The sequence below is a fragment of the Thamnophis elegans genome, chromosome 6, assembly GCF_009769535.1.
Source record: "Thamnophis elegans isolate rThaEle1 chromosome 6, rThaEle1.pri, whole genome shotgun sequence".
NCBI lineage: Eukaryota > Metazoa > Chordata > Lepidosauria > Squamata > Colubridae > Thamnophis > Thamnophis elegans.
The window spans coordinates 67,625,126-67,646,375 of NC_045546.1; the positions used below are offsets into that span (position 1 = coordinate 67,625,126).

General features: G+C 42.6%; 1 protein-coding gene across 1 annotated transcript in view; it reads left to right on the forward strand.

The window, feature by feature from the left end:
- The first annotated feature begins 497 nt into the window (after window positions 1-497).
- Window positions 498-21,250, forward strand: part of DELE1 (DAP3 binding cell death enhancer 1) — a 46,492-nt gene continuing 25,739 nt past the window's right edge. Inside the window, exons 1-5 of the mRNA XM_032220012.1 lie at window positions 498-578; window positions 716-815; window positions 6,016-6,097; window positions 6,214-6,349; window positions 11,292-11,353. Of these exons, the coding sequence (XP_032075903.1) occupies window positions 500-578; window positions 716-815; window positions 6,016-6,097; window positions 6,214-6,349; window positions 11,292-11,353 (459 nt within the window). The 5' untranslated portion in view covers window positions 498-499. The remainder of the gene's footprint in view (window positions 579-715; window positions 816-6,015; window positions 6,098-6,213; window positions 6,350-11,291; window positions 11,354-21,250) is intronic.

Consider the following 21,250-nt stretch of genomic DNA (forward strand, 5'->3'; position numbering starts at 1 on the left):
GAGGGAAAGAGAAAGAAAGAGAGAAACAGAGAAATAAGGAGAGAAAGAGAGGGAGGGAAAGGCACCATAGTATTATTTAGTATAATCCCTTTCAAATCCTTACAGAGCTTTCTCTTATTCAGTCATAAAGATTCTCTCTAGTCTAGTCCAACTCCAAATCTAATTACTTTCATGTTTTCGTTGCAACAGTACAAAAAATGATTTGCCTCTGTTGCTTTTTTTTCCACTTTCATGTCTGAGCTATGAGGTTTTTATTTCCCATTCACAATTATGAAAATCCAATATGATTACCTTTTCCAAAGTCACTCGATTGTTTCCTCAATATTTTCTTTCATTTCAGGCCAAAATGTTAAGAAACGCGGAGAAAAAAAACGCGGGTAAAAAAGATCCTAAAAGAGATCGAAATAAGTTGGTTTGTGAGGGGGGAAAAGATTGTAAAGGAACTCGCAGGCTATTGTACATCCATTTTTTAAGTTTATGCAGCCGATGACGTAAGCGCATGCTCTCTTGCTCTAAGACTAAGCCGATCCGATGCAGAAAGATGTTATGGCGTTGGCTATGGAGTTTCAGCCGCGGAGGTTCGCTTATCTTTTGTCAGGGTTTTGCGTGTGTTTTTTCTCTCACTTAGGCCTGATGTGTGTGTGTGTGTATGTATGTATGTATATGTATGTATATGTATATATATTTATATATATCTTTTTTTTACCTTGCTCAGTGAGATCACCTGGAGGAGCGGTCGCTGGCCTTTTTCGCTCCCGTCTTCAGGAGGGAGAATCCTTGCTTCTCGCCCAGGAGTCTACGCAGACGGATAACAGGTAAGGCTCGGGTGCCGGCGCCCGTCCCGTGAGAAGTAGAACTTAACGCTTAGATTATAAGGCCCCATTCAGAGAGCGGAAGAATGCAAATAGAAGTGAAAGAAGGGCACGAGAGGGCCTTTTCACCCAATCTCTGCATTTTGGGGGAATGGGGGCATAGGTTTTTAAGCAGTCTGAGCAGCGTGGCTCATCTCTTCCTTGAGCGCTCGGAGAGGCCAGTGATTGAAATTAATTGGATGGTGTGATGTGTGTGAAAAGCAATGCTTTTCAACTTCAACAACTTTTAAGATGTGTGGAAGCCAACTACCAATATAGCACTTAGACTGATATTTAGCTTCATAGGGTTTTACAGTACTTTTTTGAGTGATTTACGAATGTCAGCATATTGCTCCCACCAATCTGGAAGTCTGAGTCAAACTTGAACCGGTCAGGATCGAATTCCTGGCTATGGGCAGAGTTGGCCTGTAATACTACAGTATAACAGGGCTCCAATTGTGTTTACATGGATTGTAATTATCAAGGTCCCTCTTTGCAGGTAAGTAATGCCATCTGAGAGTGATTTGGGGTCGTTCCTAGTTGCTCTTATTCAAATCTTAGGGAGCAAGTGCTGCCAAAAAACTGGCATTAGCTGCCATTGGCAGTGGGGGGGGGACTCCCATCTGCTCAGGGTGCCATTTTTTGGAGGTCTGTCCATCAATGGAGATTTTCAAGCAAAGATTGGATCATCATTTGGTATGGTTTGAGGATTCCTGCCCTGGACTGACTAGGTTAACTAGAAGATCTTCAGATTATCAGAGTCGTAAATTGTTTCCATCATTCATAAAATTCTGGTAAAGGTTTTTAATATGAATTTAAAATAAAAGCTGCTAATTTCTGAGTTTCATGAAGGAACTATGCTGCTCTAAATATTTGGTTCATATTAACTGAATGCTGTTTATGAATTGTATGAATTGTCATAACCAAGACACATTAAAGCAGTGTTTCTTAAAATGTGACCCTATTCTTAAAGGATTGTTCCTTAACACTGTCACATTATTTTTACATGATTAAATAAATATTTACAAATGCATCATTTTTAATTTTTAAAACAGTATATATATATATATAGATAAATATAGCCCATGCAAACAAAAGCTCTTTTGAGATCCTTTATAATTTTTAAAAGTTGAAAGGGCCTTGACAGCAAAACATTTAAGAAAAAATTCATTAAGGTAATGTCTAGTTCCCATATTTGCTGGAACTTAAGATGATATACACTGCTACCTGTAAAGGAATAGAAAGAAAAAAAAAGAGATAGACAAAAATTAATGCCTAACTTTTCAATGCCAAATTGATTTGAAACCAAATTGAAAGATTCCACTATGTATACATGTAGTCTGAATATATATTTTAATATTTATATGTCATATTCATACTTTATAATTAACATTAACTATAAAATAAATGTTTATTTTTTAAAAAGCCCACCCTCATCTCATAATACCAGTCATTTTCTCCCACAAGTTGAATGTATTGTTATAATTACTAGGTCTTACAAAAGCAAGATTTTCCAGTGTTGGGGGATGTGAGCTCTAAGCAATCTTTTTCTTTTATCCTATTTCTATTGGAAGAAAATAAAGCCAATTTTGGGGGACCTCTGCCTGTTTGCTAATTTTGGAGGAAAGTGGTGTTCTAATAAATTCATTTTGGCCACAAATTGGTTTATATATAGATTAAACACCAAAGCAGCTAAAATACATCCCTGCTTTCCTCCCCTGTAAGATGGAGTCTCATTGGCATAGTGACCTTTGCATAGTGCAGTGAACTTTGAATCTAGAGTTCTTACAAAGATAATGCATGAGCAATAGTAACCATCTATTAATACTGGTATGTAGAAACTTTGCCTGCTATGATGGCGAACCTATGGCACCTGTGCCAGAGGTGGCACGCAGAGCCCTCTCTGTAGGCTGAAAAACGCCATTTTGGGGGCATTTTCAGGGCGTTTTCTGGGGTGTTTTCTGGTTTGTTTTTGGCCCCCCAAATGGCCTGAAAATGGGCTGAAAAATGGCAAAAAAACAGGCATGCACGTGCTGGCCAGTTGGTTTTTGGGTTTCCGGTGCTCTGGCACGCGCAAGGACCAGCTGGCGATAGCACATGTGCATGCTGGAAACCCGAAGACCATCTGGCCAGGACGCACATGCTCACCGGCCAGCTGGTCTTTGGGTTTCTGGCACTCTAGCACATGCACCAAGATGTGCATGCATGCATGTTCCAGTTTAGCCACTTGGTGCTGAAAAGGTTCGCCATCACTGGCCTAAAGCAAGGCTGTCAAAACACCTGGTCCACAGGCTAGATGCATTACTTGTTAGTCACGCCCACACCCATTTAGCGAAGGGGGAAAAAGTACCAATACATCATGTGACGCTGCCGTGACGATGTGAGCCTTGCTCTGGGAACTAGATCAAATGCAAGTCTGACATCGATATAAGTATAATTTAACAGATTAACTGAGTTGGAAGGCACTTTGTAAGTCATCTAGTCCAACCCCCTGCCCAAGCAGACCCTACAACATTTCTGACCGATAGCAGTCCAGTCTCTTCTTGAAAGCTTCTAGTGATGAAGCTCCCACAACTTCTCAAGGCAACTGTTCCATTGGTTGATTGCTCTTACTGTCAGAAAAATTTTCCTTATTTGTAGGTTGAATCTCTTGTTCAATTTCCATCCATTATCAGTCTGGCCTTAGGTGGTTTGGAAAATAGCTTGATCCCCTCCTCTCTGTGGTAACCCCTCAAATATTGGAAGACTGCTATCATATCTCCCCTGGTTCTTCTCTTCACCTGACTAGCCATGCCCAATTTGTAAAACCTTTCACCATATATTTTAGTCTCCAGTCCCCTAATCATCTTGGTTGCTCTTTTCTGCACTCTAGAGTCTCAACAACTTTTTTATAGTGTGGTGACCAAAACTGGATGCAGTATTCTAGGCGTGGTCTTACTAAGGCTTTATAGAATGGTATTAATACTTCATTGATCTTGATTATATCCCTCTGTTAATGCAATTTAGAATTGCATTGACTTTTTTGGTTGCCGCTGCACACTGCTACCTCATGTTTAACTGGTTGTCCACTGCAAGACTCCAAGATCCTTCTCACAGTTACTGCTATTAAGCCTGGTTTCACCCAATTTATATGTGTACTTTGGTTTTTTTTTGCCTGTGTAAGACTTTATTTATCTACATTGAATTTCATTTTGTTAGATAGGGCCCAGTTCTCCAGTCTCATCTAGGGCAGGGGTCTGCAACCTTAAACACTCAATCAGTCATTTGGACCGATTTCCCACAAAAAAAGAAAACACCGGGAGGCACAAAACCTGGGTGGGTGTGGCCAACTTGATGTCACTCCCATCCAGTCACATGAGCCCTGGCCAGCCATGCCTACCCAGGTTTTGTGGCTCCCAGTTTTCTTTTCTGTGGGAAATAGGTGTATCTCTCTGTGTCTCTCTCTGTTCTCTCTTTCTCTCTCCGTCTCTCTCTCTCTCTCTCTTCTCTCTCTCTCTCTCTCTCTCTCTCTCTCTCTCTCTCTCTGTCTCATCTATCTATTTATCCCTCCCTCCCTCCCGCCATCTATTATCCATCCATCTATCTATCCCTCCATCGCTGAATCCCTCCCTCCTTCCCTCCCTCCCTCCCTTGCTTCCTCCATCTATCCCACTATTTATCCCTCCATCCATTCCTCCCTCCCTCTATCCCTCCATCCATCCCTGCATCCCCCATTTCTTCATTTATCCCTCTATCCATCCATCCATCTATCTATCTATTCCACCATCCATCCATCTATCCCTCCATTTGTGCATCCCTCCATCTACCAATCTATCCCTCCATCTGTCCGTCCGATCATCCATCCTTCCATCTACCTAGCATCTGTTCATCCATCCATCCATCTATCTATCCACTCATCCATGTATCCCTCCATCTCTGCATCCCTCTGTCTATCTATCCCTCCATCTATCCCCCCATCCATCCACCCCTCCCTCTATCTATCCATCCATCCATCCATCCATCCACCCCTCCCTCAATCTGCTCCTCCCTATCTCTACATCTACCTTTCTATCCCTCCATCTGTCCCCCCATCTATCCACCCCTCCATCTATCTATCCCTCCATCATCCACTCCTCCATCCCCATCCATCCATCCACTCCTCCCTCTATCTATCCCTCCATCCATCTAACCATCCATCTCTCTCTTTCTATCTCTCCCCCATCTATCTATCCCTTCATCCCTCCCTCCCTCCTTCCTTCCATCTATCTATTCATCCCTGCTTCCACCTATCTCTCTATTCCCCCATCTATCACTCCCTCCCTCCATCTATCTGTGCTCTCCTGCCCAGTTTTATGTGTTCTGTGAATCCAACCATTTGAGCTGGAGGGGGAGTGAAGGCTGGCAGGCAAACCCAAGTGTTGGAGATCCATGCAAAATAAGGCAACTCCAACCTGGATCCTATCTGGGAGACACCCCTCCCCCTCTCTCTCCCTCTTTCCTCCCGCGGTGGGAAACCAAGCAGCCTGAGCACAGTTCCTATCTTGGAGGCAAACAAACAAAGGTAGCTCTCTAGCTGAGAGGCAGCAGGGTGGAGCCCCACCTCCATTGATGAGAGCAGAGCAGGCAGCACGCGCACCTACCCCGTCACCACGCTGGGGCTGTCTGGGAGGGATGCAGGAGCGAAACGCTTGGAGCTGCACTCGGAGTTTGCAAGCAGGTTCGGCAGTGCTGTGGAAGGGGTGGGAGGGTGCACAGACATGGGGAGATCTTCCTCAAGTGAGCAGCCGGGTTTGGCCAAAGTGCTTGAGGAGGGTCTTCCTGCCTTGTGCACCCTCCTGGCCCCGCCACAGCCTATAGTTTCAACCTATAGTTTGAAAACTTATTGAAGTTAAAGTTTAGCCAAAAATCTTTGGTGTGAGTTGTGCACAACAACAAAAATTTAATATTTTCATATTTAAGATTAATATTTCTAATCCTATTTTTGTATAGTAAAACATGGATACAGTATTTATACGGTTCCATTGAGGGCAAACTATAGTCAAGAGATCTATATGCCCATTTTGCAATAGTCCACATATATAACCTTGCTTTGCTAGATGAGTTGCCTTGTAGAGTACATATTTATTTTTTTCTTTTATTTAAATTTATATGTTCTGCAGTTATGTAATTTTTTCTCTTTTTGAAGCTGGCGTGGCAAGCATCAGCAGCCCAAAACCTTTGGAGACAGGAATGTCTACTGCTATACTCCATTAGAAGCCTTTACATGGGTAAGCAGGCTCATATGACTTCAGTTTTCCTTGGTTATTCATCCAAATGAGATTGAAGGCATATGTAAACTATTGACATTACTATAATGGTCTCAATGCATTTTGTCATTTATTAGAGTACATTGGCTGTTCTTGCTTTGGAATTAATGAAACAGGCCCACTGGCTGCATTCTGTTCAACCAGATGGAAGAAACACTAAAGTTTGTCAGTCAAAGCCATGGAGTGCTGATTTGTCCCAATGTCATCAATCAGGTAAGCTTCTTATAAAGTAAAATAACTGCAGATATAATTTCCTCCATAAAATAGCAGAACTGAATAAGTAAGTGTGGCAAAATTTCTGTGAGTTGCACATTCTGTTATAGAAAAAGTAAATCCTTTTTTAAAAGGTTAAAAAACTAAAATATACTTAGTATGTTTCATATTAAGTTTAATGTGCACCTATCTGCATTAGCCTCTGCTTGAGCCAGAGAAGAGGACTAACAATTCTCCAGGGCTGCTGCGGGAGGGGCCACCAGTGGGTTATTATCAAGTCCTGATTGGTCCGGAGACTGAGTGGAGTTCTGGAAGCCACGCCTCTCACTTTTTCCTTGACACCCCAGTTTTCCTCTCAGTCTGGTCCTAAGGAGATAGAAATCCTTTGGCTCCTGTAAAATAGAGGAAATTTTTAAATTAGTACAATTGGCCATTTAAATTCTAAATTGTGAGTTGCCTGAGAAAAAGCGGTTGTCCATTGTTGCCTCCTATTCGGAAGTCCGCTATGCCGGTTCCGCTATTCAGCCAGTTTCCCAGCCATGTGGAGCCTGGGGTCCCTGTGCCGGGGTGTGTGTGTGCCAGAGCTCCAAATTGCAGCTCTGCGGGAAACTAGCATTTCCCAAGCCGGCAGAACCTCGGCCACTCGATGGCGAGGCACTGGGATGGCAAGGAGGATCAGAGCAGCGAGAACAGCAGTGGCCATTGCTGTGGCCACGAGGCGACGGCCATTTTGAATGCCCGAAGTTCATCGCATCGCTGATTGAAGCAGCAGCTCGGTTCTGCATCGGCTAACACCGCTTTGCCAGGAACTGCCTTCCAGCCTCCTCATGCAGCCACGACACCGGCTAGGCTCCTGACCACCAGATTGAGCAGATAGGCTCCAGTAAATAGACCAGGGCCTGAACAAGATGGTGGCTGCCAGGGGAGAAGCGGCTTCAAATTTGCTACCTGAAGGGGATCGAGGGGCAGTAGCACGTGCTGAGAAACGGAGGGAGGCCCAGGGCAATAGGCCTAGCCCCCTTCATAGATACAGGTCCCCTGTTCAGGGATTCAGTCCTTCTCCCTTCCATCCTCGCTCCCCTGCCAGGATTAGGAGAGGATCCAGGCATTAGATTTCTCCTTCCCCCTCCATGTCGCCGGAGCCCATAAGGGATGTAATGGGGGATTCCCTGGAAAGGACTTCTTGAGACCATCTCTACCCGAGGCCTATCCTATCAAAGCCCTGAGGCTCTAGAGGAGGTTGACCCCTATGCTGATCCTGCTGCCCTTGAGCAGCTTCCAGAGAGCCTGCGCAGGCTTATAGCCTCTGCAATTTCACAGGGCTCCAGTTCTGATGCCAGGGACTCAGAAGGGAGCAAGGCGAACTCACATTCAAAAGAGGGCTATTCCTCACAAGGATCCTAGACCTGCCTCCCCTTTGCTGGCCAGTGAGGGTTCCATTATGGGGGAGGAGACCCAGCGTGAGATGGAGCTGTCTGAGGATGAACCCTTCCTCCAGACCCTCCGGCTTTCTCTGGGCTTTTCACACCTTCTTTCTTTAAGCCCCTCTTGCATAAGGCTCGCACTACTAGCAAATTGCGCACTGGAGCAGCAGCTCTGGCTACAGCCAGACGGAGGTAGTAATACAGGTGTAATATGGGATGCAATGAAAGCAGTACTGCGAGGTTTAGGGATAAAATACTCTTACAATATAAAAAAACAAAAAGAGAAATATATAAAGCGTTTGGAGGAGGAAATTAGGGAACTAGAGAGGAAATATATAGAAAGTAGAGAGAATAAGATTATATTAGAACTATCAGCTAAAAGAAAAGAGTTGCAAAATATTGCGATAGAACAGGTTCAGAGAAGTCCAATATACTTAAATATGGAATTTTATGAAAACAGTAATAAAAATTCTAGAATGTTGGCTAGAGTCACACAAGCTAAAAAGGCAAAAAGCCTGATTGGAGTAATAAAGAACAAAAAAGGGTAAAGATATAATATGATGAGAGAAAAATTGTTGATATTTCAGACGTTTGCCTGAACTGAACTGAAAATGGCAGATATTTTGGCCAATTTGGGAAACCGGTAGCAATAGCCAGCTGGCCATGTCCCCAAATTGGTCCCCCTGTCTCTGGTTGCTCAAAGAGGCTGGTGGTTGGCTGCACGCTGCTGAAAAGTCCTCCAGTTGGCGAAAAAGTGGCTGCCATTGCTGCCATCTTCTTCGTGCATGTGCATCCCATTGCCTTGCAAAGAGGCTTCTTTGCCTGCCAGCCGCTTCCCAGCAGCAGTGGCTGGCTGGGGACCGCTGAAAACTCCGGTCAGCTTGCCTTCCAGACTGGACCAGCCGCCATGGAAGGTAAGCAACCAAAGAGACTGGTGATGGTGGAGGTAGTGGGGAAAAGTGTGCGACTAGCAAAGGGAGGGCGGGAGTAGATAGGGAAGAATCCTAAAAAATTTCCTACCTTTTCCTGTGGGCATGATATCATGTTGGTCATGCCCACTCAGTCACATTACCCCCCATCTAGCCACGCCCACTGAACCAATAGCAAATGTTTTTGAATCCTACCACTAGTGGCCTAAGTCTTCCAAATATTAGAAATTATTGGGTCAATTAAAGGTGGTCCCAGATATTATAGTAGTAACTAGAGATTTAATATGGAGGGATATATAATTGAAACAGTTAAGGGAAATAGGTGATCATATAAAAATATATTAGTTTCAAAGGGATATTTAAAAAATTGTTAGGAGGATACAAAATCCCTTTTTAAAAGACAATGGAATATTTGGAATAAATGGAGATATCGGCTACTACCATGAATCTCTCCTTTAACACCGGTGTTAAAGAGGCTGGGACATATAAAAGACATGTGGTAGGATTGTGATAGTGCACAAAAAATATGGGACATGGTGTTTAGAGAAATTAGAGCACTGTTGGATGTAAATCTAGAGATGTCACCAAAGATTGCATTGTTCCTGGTGGAAAAACGGGATATAAATGGAACAAAAAAAGGAATTGATTGTAAATTTGATAATGGCAGCTAGATTAGTGATGGCTAAATATTGGGAACGAAATTGGGGTATTCAAAGAAATGAGTGGTATAATGAAATTTGGAGTATGGCAACAAATGATAAATTAACAACAAATTAAACTTTAAAAAGGGATGATTAAAATAAATAATTATAATGAAATATGGAGGGATTTTATAAAATCTGTGTTGGTGGAAGGCAAAGGGAATAAACCTACTCAAGAATATATGTTGTTTTGAAGGATTGGAATATATTGTATATCTAAGAAATATAATGGGGTGGGAGAAAGGGGTGCATTGTAATGTGTGTTTTTTTCCTTTTTCCTTTTCTCTTGTCTTTTTTTTTGGAATGCAGTTGTATGTACTGTTTGTATTATTTGTGTTTAAATAATAATAATAATAATAATAATAATAATAATAATAATAATAATGGTCGCCGAGAAGGAACATGAAAAAATCGCAAGATACCACGACTTAAAAATTGAAATTCAACGATTATGGCACAAACCAGCAGTGATAATTCCAGTGGTAATTGGCACACTGGGTGCTATTCCAAAAGCACTGGAATTACATTTAAAACAGTTAAAAATTGACAAAATCACCATCAGTCAAATGCAAAAAGCCGCACTGCTTGGATCTGCACGCATATTACGAAAATACGTTACAACGTCCTAGGCCCCTGGGTGGGGCCCGACTAGTAACCAATGCCAAATCCGGCGAAACAACTGGCCGCTGTGATACAATTGTATAATAATAATAATAATAAAGAACTACCCTCTAGAAGTATGCAAGGAAAATTCAGAATGGGCAGAATCAAAAGCCAAAAGTTATTGGGTCTTTTAAAAATTCTGAAAAATAATAAATGATAAATATATTGTTGACATCAGTATTAAACATAAAATGTCCACCCTGGGTGAATGTTGAAAAAAAAAAACTAAAATATCTGATGCGTTTCCCCTCTTGCATAATAAGTCTACAAGTAATATTAATGATATATTTCTTACTTCTTGTACATATTTTTATTGTTTTTTTCTATGTGTTTTGTTGTTTTGCAATTTGTTTTTGTTTTTCTTATTTTTATTTTGTATTTTTAACTTCGGAAATAAAAAAATGTTTAAAAAAATAATACAGAGAAAGATGTTATTTATATTTCAGAATAAAATGTGCTCAGGACCCCAAAAGATCTTGACAAACTTGAAGAACAAAATGAATTTCAAAGTAGAGAAAAGCAAAGTTTTACGTTTAAAACGAAAAATCAAAGGTACAGCTTAGGCAAGACTTGGCTGAAAACAGTAACTGTGAGGGGGACCTTGGAGACCTAGTGGATGATCACCTGAATGTAAGCCAGCATTGTGCAGCCGCTGCCAAAAAAACTAATACAATCCTGGGTTGTATAAAAAGAGGCATAGAGTCAAGATCATGTGAAGTACTAGTACCACTTTATGAAGCCCTATCCCATTGCAAATATATATATTAGGCAAACAATGACAGTTTAATAAGAAAAAAAAGTTTGGCTACAAACCTGGCTCTTACTTAGTGCAAATAAAATATTTATTTTTGCAATATTTCTAGACTGTCCAATTTTCAATGGACTTAATTTTTATTAAGACTACTAAAAATAGAAAATAGCTTGTCCTTTTAAATCTATCTAAGTTTATCTCGGTAGATCTTGGTAGTGTCTACCACGAAAGTAAAAGTCAATAGTATATTGACTATTTGTTTATATATTTTAGTAGCCTTCCTAACAGAAAATCTCCCAAGGGTTTTACTAAACTGAAATCAGCACAAATTGGTTAATGAAAAAAGGGAAACAATTATGTTGCTCATTTTGAAGAGTATCACAGAAGAATAGGAGAGTAGCTACAATAAGGTAAATACGGACTATGATAACCTTTAACACGAAAACCTGATCATTAATGTATCTTTTATTCCAGGGAATTTTGTCTCCCCATCTAGTACCAGCTTTGAACCAGATTCTTCCCTATTGGATTTGAAGGTACTTTCTCCTATTTTTGGTTTGTGGAATAGACTTTAACATCTTATTTGTTGTTGTTGTTTTTTGCTATAGATAATATTGCAAGCATGCTTTTTTTTACAGTACGAGCTTACATAAGTGATTAATACCCTAGTGTTTTCTGTTTTTTTTTTAATGTAATCTAAGATCAAAGTAAGAGGCAAACTGGTGGAAAGTTTACTAGGAAGAGATTCACAAGGTAGAAAGGAAGAGGCTGAAACCTAAAAAATGGTGTGGCTGAGATTAAGCCAGAATAGTAAATAGACTGAAACAACAGGGGAGAGCTAGAAGAGACCACTCTTAAAGAAAAGAAGGACATGGATAAAAGTTCTGGAAAGGTGTATTAAATAAAGAGACATTATACGAAAAACTAATATGGGATGACATTTAGGAAAAGCTTTTATTAGCAGAAAAAGGATTAGGTAAAGCTAGCACACAGAATAAAGGTTTAAAACAAAATAATAGAATAATTAGATTGATACAAGAAACAGGAGGTAAATGATACCTCAGCTATCATTTCCTAAGGTTTTACCTGTTTTTAAAAATATATATAAATAAACTACAACAAAAAGAATAAGCATGAGATGGTTGAAGAAATACAGGTCCAAAGTAGTAAAGATACTACAGAACTAAATAGCTCTAAACATACCGTATTGCTCTCAAGTAATATTACATTGATTTTTTTTAAAAAAGTTTTAAGATAAAATAGAATATCAAGAATAGAATAGAACTACTTTTAATGTATTTAGTCACACACACATAAAAACATGTCCAAATATTGGCCTTTGAATATGAAATGTATCACATATTTGCACCTCTTGATGGCACCAAATCAATGCAGAAATCATTGGCTTAAGAATGAGAAAAACATGCATCAAAATAAAAAATGCATATTTTAAGTATCATGATTTAATGTAGTTAGCCCAGCGATGGCGAACGTTTTTTGGCTCGTGTGCCATAAGCAGGGGGAACCCAGGGGGGTCGTGCGCAGGTGTGCCGCACTCATAATGCAATACGCAACTCCCTCAGCGTGCATGCGTGCGTGACAGGCTCTCCTCCCCATTTTTGCACACTTTTTTTGCCCTCCCCAGGCTCTAGAGGCTTTATAGGACCCTGGGAAGGGTGAAAACAGCCTCCCTCCCCCCCCCCGGAGGCCCTCCAGAGGCTTCAGGAGCTTCCCTGAAGCCTCCAGAGCGCAAAAAACTGGCCCTCTGGGCACAACGGTTTGTCCGTTGTGTCGTTTTTTGTTCCTATGGAGCCTTCAGGGAAGCCTCCTGAAGGCTCCGGAGGGCTTAAACCGGCCCTACGTACCTGAACTTCCGGTTTGCTGGTTTTTTTGCACTCCAGAGGCTTCAGGGAAGCTCCTGAAGCCTCCGTGGGGCCTCCATGGTGGGGAAGCTGTTTTCGCCCTTCCCAGGCTCCTATAACGCCTCTGCAGCCTGGGGAGGGCAAAAAATTGCTTCAAAAAAGGCTGAACTCAGAACCTTGCATGCTATAGGTTCACCATCCCGGAGTTAGCCTGTTTTTTAACTCTCCAAACTTTAAAGAAAATTGATTTTAATGCAAAATAATAAAATGTATTGATAGTAATTTGGTTTTCCTATAACTATGGCCAGGAAATAAAATTTGATTCTGGGGTATATGGTACAGTTCAATATATAATTAAAGGACATGTTATTGCTGAAAAATACAGATATGCCTCCTAGTTACCTTATGAATCACTTAACCCTTAAAAAGGGGATGTAGTTAGAATCATATCTCAAAAAAGAAATTGAAACAAGAAGTTAGAATAACATTGGTTATAGAAAATGATTCTTAATGCTGTTTAATTCATTGAGATTACTTTTGAGTAGACACCAAGTTCACTACATAGAGGAAGTTGATAGAATATATTTAAAAATCATAGATTCAGTACCTTGAAGCCAAACCACCTAGGACTTTATAGACCCAACATCTTGGGCTCTAACAATCAAAAATCAATATATATGCTCAATAATTTGTTCCTAAATGTAAGAAATTATCATAGTCAGATTATTAGTGTCATCTCACAACATTACTCCTCTTCATTATCGTTAAAAGACTTGGAATCTCATGGATGCTTGCTTTTGTAGAAGCCAGAGCTGGAGATCTATGAAGGCTCTTGTAGTAGACTTTTGGAGTGAGAAAACAAAATAATTCATGTCACGGCTTCACTTCTGCCCTCTCTATGCCTATGAAACCCCCACTTCTTTTTTCTGGGAAGCTGAAATAGGCAAATTGTATTAAAAATGCAGCAGAGCTAACTGGTTCATATTACTGTATAACATTTTTTTTGACCGTGATAATGATCATTTATAGCATCTAGCAGCACTTTTTAATGTGGTCAAGATATTGTTATTTTGTTCAGATACTGTATGTTAGAGCTCTCAGAAACTTGCTGTGCTTGATTTGAGAGGCATTTTAAGTTAACATTCTTACTGTCATTGCCATTTTGAAGACTATACAAACAGAAGTGGATATAGTTGATATAAAAAGTCTACACACAACTGTTAAAATGCCAGGTTTTCGAGATGTTAAAAGTTCAGATCACATCAATTTTTTTAGATCCTTAATATAACACACAAGCCGCACAATTCAATGGAAAAAGAAATCTTTTTCAGAGGAAATAACAATAAAAAACTAGACTAATGTAGCTGCGTAAGTGTGCAGAAGAATGTATAAGAAGGTATGCATACTTATGCAGCCACATAAGTGGGATGTGACTGTGTTCAGAATTAGCCAATCACATTCAAAATGATAGTAAATAGTCATTTGCCACCAATTAAAGTGACTCTAATCAAGCCCATATAAAGGTAACTGGTCTGGTAATTTTTTTTCTGACATTTTCTCAGTTGGCTTTTTATAATAAAAGCCATGAACTGCAAAGAGCTTACAAAGCATCAAAAGGGTGCTTGGGAGGTATCAGTCAGGAGGAGAGTAGAAAAAAAAATCCAAGGCATTTCATATATCATAGATAGAACACAGTGAAGACAGTCATCAACAAGTGGAGAAAATATGGCACAACACACAGTATTACCAAGAACTGGCCAGCGTGCATGTGTGCGTCAGAAACCAAAAGCTCAGCTGCTCTTCCGGTTTCCGGTGTGCCATGAAGCTGCTCTTCCAGTTTCTGGCATTCCCTCGCATGCATACACGCTCCCATTTTGGCACTCGGTACTAAAAAGATTCACCAACATTGCCCTATACCCAACTTGGAATGACTTTGGCTCTATTGACTTTTTATCTGCTTGCACTTTGTAAGCTGCTCTTGCTTTGTCTAAGGCTTTGCATACTACTGGGTGGGAGTGAGTGACATTGAGTTGGCCATGCCCAACCAGGTTTTGTGGCGTGGTGTTTTCTGTGGGAAACGGGTTCAAATGGAAAGTTTAAGGTTGCAGACTCCTGTGCTAGTGCTTTAGCTGTAGGGATTTTCTGGCATAGAATGAAGTCACTACCCAAATGACAGTGTTTCCTGCACTTTTGAGCAGCTCTACGATGAAATGCATGGAGAACTCTCTCCAGGGTGCTGAAGGTTCGGCTACTGGTTGCAAGAGGCCAGGCTTTTTCCTTGTCATCTTTCAGCAGAAGCACAATTAAGGCAGCTGGTGACGGAGGCCTCAATGTCTTCCTTTAGAGATGGCCACCAAAATTGCCTTTTTAGTAGGTGGAGTGTCTTAAAAAACCCAAAGTGCTCTGCCATGCTTTGCATGAGCTTTAATTTTTGACTAGCTGGGACATACAGTTTTCCTCCCACCAAGGGCCGTCCATCCTTTTATCGAGCAGGAGTCTTTGTGGTTCAGGAACCACTGATCATCGAGTAAAGCCTGCTTAAAAGCTATAGTGGTGGCATTGTCCAGAGAGGAGTTTCCTTTCGCCTGCACCCTAGTGATCACTTGTGCTGCTAATTGTGAAGCTGGAAATAGGTGTTCAACTACGTATATGTCAGATCCCTAAAAGTGATACTGCCATTCAATTGGGAGAAAAGGAGCCTTGGAGTAAAATCACTAGAGTATTTGTAACAACTTGAGTTTTACAACTTTACAGCTGGTTTCCTGTCACCGGAAGACTGAAGGTCCCAGCATCTCTGGGGGGGATGTTTATGAGAGCTATGTGGGATAACTTACTTTAATGTCTAACTAGAGATAGCCATGGGAACATGTGTTTTATTGACTCTCAGGGCAGAAGAGTTAAGGAAACTTCTTCACACTTGTGTATTGGTTAGAATCTGCATTCGGACAAAGGGGAGGGGTCATTATCAGCTTAATCCCATTTGCATAGCCTAAAGAGTTTCAAATGCTGTTTTGCTTCTAATAGTTTCCATCCTAACTGATTAAAGTTTCCTTTTGAAATAATGCGTTTCAAGAGTCTTTACTTTCTCAAGTTAGGAGAGAAGCCATTATAGTATATCTGGCTTGCTGCTATTGTATTGTGGCAGTCTCAACAAAGCATCAGCCAGGAAGTTTTACCCTCCTGGAAGGTAGCACAGAGTGAAGTTTAAATGCTAATAATATTGGGTCCAGCACCCTTGCTTAGAGTGCAATTTCCTCTGAAAAAGGGAGGGGGAAGGCACAGGTTTAGACAATCACAGGTCATCAGGGAATTGCTCGTGGAACTGTTTGACAAGGTGGGGGAACGAATTTGTTTAGCAGCCACCCATTCAGTTCTAAGGAAGGAAAGTCCATCCATAGGATCAAGTACTGGAGTTTTCCCTGTGAACATAGAAATCCAAAATTTCCCTTAACATCAAAGTGTTGCTTTCCCTCAATCAAAATGGCCATAGGGGAAGTTTTCTCACTGAGTGCAAAGGGGATTGGACTGCTTTTAGAAAACTACATTGGAACACTGGGTAGACATTTGGTAGTTTTACTTGTATGGTCATTGGGTTGGCCAGATGTCCTTGACTCCCAGAGAAAGGAATGTTGTTATGGCTAATCCTCCATCACTCCTTGCAATCCCCCTTCCCATTTCCACAGACATTAATTGTGGCAGCCCTGGAGCTGCAATGAAAAAGATGGCTTCCAGGGCTGATACAGTCTACTGTGGGGAACAAGCATCCAATGTTCACCCATGGGAGTGAGCTGGACGAAACTGGAGCTATGGCCGGCTCTCCCACTAGACCACACTGTGCTCAAGCTGAGGTACAATGACTTCAACCAGAAGCCAATCAGGCTCAGATGGGCAAGGGATGTGGGGTAAAGGGAAGATCCTCCCCAGAGGAAGCCCTGCTGAACCAGTCCCTGTTCCTGATACAACAGGTGAGGGGGAGTCGAAGAGACCAAGGACATCTTGCACAGAAGATACCCAAGGTTCCTGATTCATCCCAGACCAAGCTGCACAAACCACTTCACCTGCGCAGATCGCTCCTCAAAGACCACAGAGTTCGCTTAGCCGCATGGACTGAAGACATCCTCATCGACTGCTTCAAAGATGGCCTCAACAATGACTACCACACCTGCGTCTCACGTGACACCCTGTGAACCCTATACAACGCTAGTATGTGTTGATGGAGGAAGTGGAGATCGATCTGCCCCAGGACTGATGCTGGAGGACTGGCAGACGGGGCGAGTCCTTTCCTCCAACTCACCTGACCCTAGCCAGGACAAACTGACAGCTGCGTTAAAAACCGTGCTACCAGACAACCCCTGGCTCACTGACAATAAAGATGTCTTGACCATGAGGGATGGACTAGCATGGAAAGGATCCAAACTATATGCCCCTGCGAGCTTGAGACTGGAGGTGTTACAGCACAGCCATGACTCGACGCTTGTTGGACATTTTGGATTTCTGAAAACCCTTCACCTCACTAGGAGGCAATTCTGGTGGCCAAAGATGAAGGCATATGTAAAAGATTATGTAAAGACTGTGCCACCTGTGCTGCTATGAAAATGAGACCAGAAAACCCCCCTGGACTCCTTCAGCAAATGGCAAACTGCAGCAGACCTTGGGAAGAAATCGCAATGGACTTCATAGTTGAACTCCCAGAAAGTGGGGGGACGACTACACAATGATCTGGACAGTAATTGGTTTATTTTCCAAGCAAGCCCACTTCACTACTTGCTCCGGATTGCCTTCGGCAAAGAAGCTAGCTAAACTGTTCCATCAATCATATCTACCGACTGCACGGGATACCCTGCCAAATCATCTCTGACCAAGGAGTCCAGTTTATGGCCAAGTCCTGGAGGGAGTTTCTGAGGTACGTCGGATCCACACAAGGACTTAGCTTGGCTTTTCATCCGAGTACGAACGGCGCAACAGAACGACAAACACAATGGTGGAACAGTATATAAGATGCTATGTGGACTACAAATAAGAGAACTGGACGAGCCTATTGCCGGTTGCAGAAGTTGCTTACAATAACACCGTGCATAGCAGCACTGGATTGACCCTTTCCAAGTTACCAGTGGCATGAAATTCGTCCCCATGCACGGACTGCCTAGCCCTAGAGAGCCCCACTCTTCAATGACTTTGACAGAGTGGATGGAATCCCTGAAGAAAAGGTGGGAGAATACAAAGAAAGTGCTGGCAGACGCTGCTGAGGTATACAAAAAGCAGGCGAACAAACAATGTTCTCTTCAACCCCACTTCCGAGTGGGAGACAAAGTTTTCCTATTAATCAAATACATACAGTTCAGACTGCCTAGCAAAAACTGGGACCTAAATTTTTAGATCCATTTCCAATCGTGAACGTAATGAACCCAGTGACAGTTCAGCTTAGCCTCCCCCACATACTAGGAAAAGTGCATCCTGTGTTTCATTGTACCCTACTGAAACCGGCTCTAGGGTCTAGGTTAAGACCTCAGACCCAGCCACCTTCTCCACCTGTAGTAGTGCTGGGAGAAACCCATTATGAAGTGAAGAAAATCTTAGACTCTTATATAGGTATTGTTTACAATATTTAGTTCATTGGAAAGGGTACCCTTTGTCTGAAGCTGCCTGGGTGAAAAGTTGAGATGCAAAGGCAAATAAGACTGGTAAAGCAATTGGATAAGCCAAAAGGTCCCTCGGGGGGGGGGGGTGGAGAGGTTACTAGATGTATGATTTTAACCCCTGTGTTAATCTTGTTAGAGGACACACTTTTCTGCTGAAGGGGAGCTGGCCAGACAGACCTGGAAGCCATCTTTTACATTGGGCCCTTAGATTTGGCACAATTTCTAATGTGGGAAAGTGGGAGGGGAGGATTATATAGAGTATGGGTGAGATATAGTCAAAATAACATTCTTTTCTCAGAGAGTCAAGGGCACCTTGCCCTGCAGCTGCGATGGTGTGAGTGAGGCCAGCTGTTAACTTTAAGTGCTGCAAATGGATCTAAGGATTGTTTCTCCTGAGTGTGCTCTTTCTGGAGATCTTAAATGACCTCTCTGTTAAAGGGTTTCACTTTATGAGAGTTGGGTGCTGATAGTTATCATTGCATTTTAACTATTTTAATTCCTCAAGGTGCTCTGGCACCCTGCCTGATTTGTAACACCAGCTTGCAGGTTTTTTTAATGTAATGTTTGGTATTTAGAACAGCTTTTTACAAGCAAAGAAGCTTTTTGTATTTTTGTACAGGTAATCCTTGACTTACAACAGTTTTTTTAGTGACCAAAGTTACAATGGCACTGAAAAAAGTGACTTATGACCGTTTTTCACACTTACGCCCATTGCAGCATCCCCAGTCACACAGGTCAGGCAAGGAAAAGCACTTCTCGACATGAGTGACATTGAGTTAGCCATGCCCACCCAGTCATATGACTGCCCAGCCATGCCTACTCATCTGGTCATTAGATCAGAAAACTGGTTATTAAATTATTTGACTCCCACCATTGATGCCCAGGTGGTGGTCTCACAACATGTCACCCCTGGGAAAGATGCAGGGGCAGGCAAGCAGCATTTTCTTCCTGTGACAAAGAGAATTCTGATAGAATTCACACTTTCCTGCAAAGGAAAAGCACTGGCCATTTTACAGGGTTAAGGCCCTGTCTGCTGTTGGAAAATGCAAACAGTGCTAGGAAAAAGAAAATCACAAGTGTTGCCAAAGTCTCAAGACTTCCCTGCCAAATATACAATTTTGGGATTGCCTTGTGGTCTCCCATCCCATCCAAGTACTCTATTTAGGAATGCTTGTTAACAGTGTCTGTTGAAGAAAAGACTGGGGATGTCCTTTTCATTAGCACCCACTGTTAGAGGGTGCTTATGAAAAGTGTCCAGTGAAGGACACTGTTAACATGTTAGATTAAAATTTGGGACATGGCCACTCTCATATCCCAGCCTATCTCACTTGCTTGTCAAGCGTACAATTCTGGAATCACTTGGTAGTCTCCCATCCAGGTACTCTGTTTGAGGGTACTGGTTTACAGTGCGCTTTAAAAGCAATATTGGGACACAGGCATTCTCCTATAATTGTGGAGACAGCAGCCAGACTGGGTTGCTCTGTCCAGTAACCAATTGGATTGAGTCTACACTTGTGATATCATCGAGCCCTGGTGACTCATCCTAGTTTAGACTCAGTCCAACCTAGGACAAGCTGTGAGAATTGATCTCCTTAATTTTGTCTAATAACTAATTGGCATTTTTCAAAATTTATAATTGGATTGGAAAAAATTATCTGGCCCTAAATTGGGGCGGGAGATTCAAAATTGCCTTCCAGACTTCCCTCAGCAGCCTTGCGACCACGAGTAAGCTCCAGCATGCAAGACAGCCATAGTCAGCGGGGCGCTGGCTTCACAGCTCACGAGCTGCGGCTCAGAGGCTGACTTCAGAGGCGTTCTGCATTTACTGGAAGCCTGCAGCAACGGGAGACGCGCGGTGGCATTTGGCGCCTCAGAAGACATCGCGCTCAAGCGGCCACCATTCGGAAGGTCTACCGGCCCCAAGAAGTGCGCAAAGCTCTGCAGCAGCCATTTTGCATATTGAAAAGGTGCGCGAAGACCACCAGCAGCCATCTTGCGGCTTGGGAAAAGCGCACAAAGATGGCAGCCACCATTTTGATTGCCCAGCAACCCTGAGGTGATCGCGGTGCAGTCTGACGCCTCGAATACCTGCGGTTCCAGCCCTGACTGTGTGACTCGTGAGATTGTTCCAACCAGTTCACCGACAAAAGGGCGAACGACAAAACCGCGCCCGACTAAACCGCGGTGACAAAACCGCATGTTCTAAAGTGCTCCGACGAATGAGCGCGGAATCGCGGCGACAACAGCGCGGCGACAGAAGTGCGCTGTAAAACTAAACCTAAACCTAACCCTAAACGTAAACCTAACCCTAAACCTAACCATTACCTTAACTTAAATCGCCCTTCTGTCGACTGAAATCGCCCTTCTGTCTCCGCGCTGTTGTCGGGGCGCTGTCGTCGGCGCGTTGATGACATCGCAGTTTTAGCGATGCGGTTTAGTCGGTGCGGTTTTGTTGTTCGCCCTTTTGTCGGGTCACTGTTCCAACCTACTTCGGTTCAGGGGGCTGGAGTTCAGGCAGGCATGGCTGATCAAGGGTCTGTTCCGAATCGGGATTTAGAGGAGGCAGGACCATCGGGGGTGAGGTGCAGCTGCAAACGGGCTGCTAAGGAGGCTCCTGATAGAGGCAAAACCTCCATCAGGACAGAGGAACGCAGACAATAGGCCCTGGAGAAGGAATTTCAGTGGGCCCAGGACATCCAGGCCCCTCTTTCTCCCACCATAGGGGATCCATCTCCCCCTCCTACCCCCCCTCCCAGATCTACCACTCATGGAGGTTTGTCAGCCCTTGGACGAATCTGATGGGAATTGTCATCCTCCTCATCGTCATCTTTCATCGAACCAGATAACGGGGGAAATTTTTTTGATGTTCCCCTCAATAGGGATCGTACCTTTGAACAGGCAGGTCGCCCTCCTGCTCAGACCTCAGTGGTGC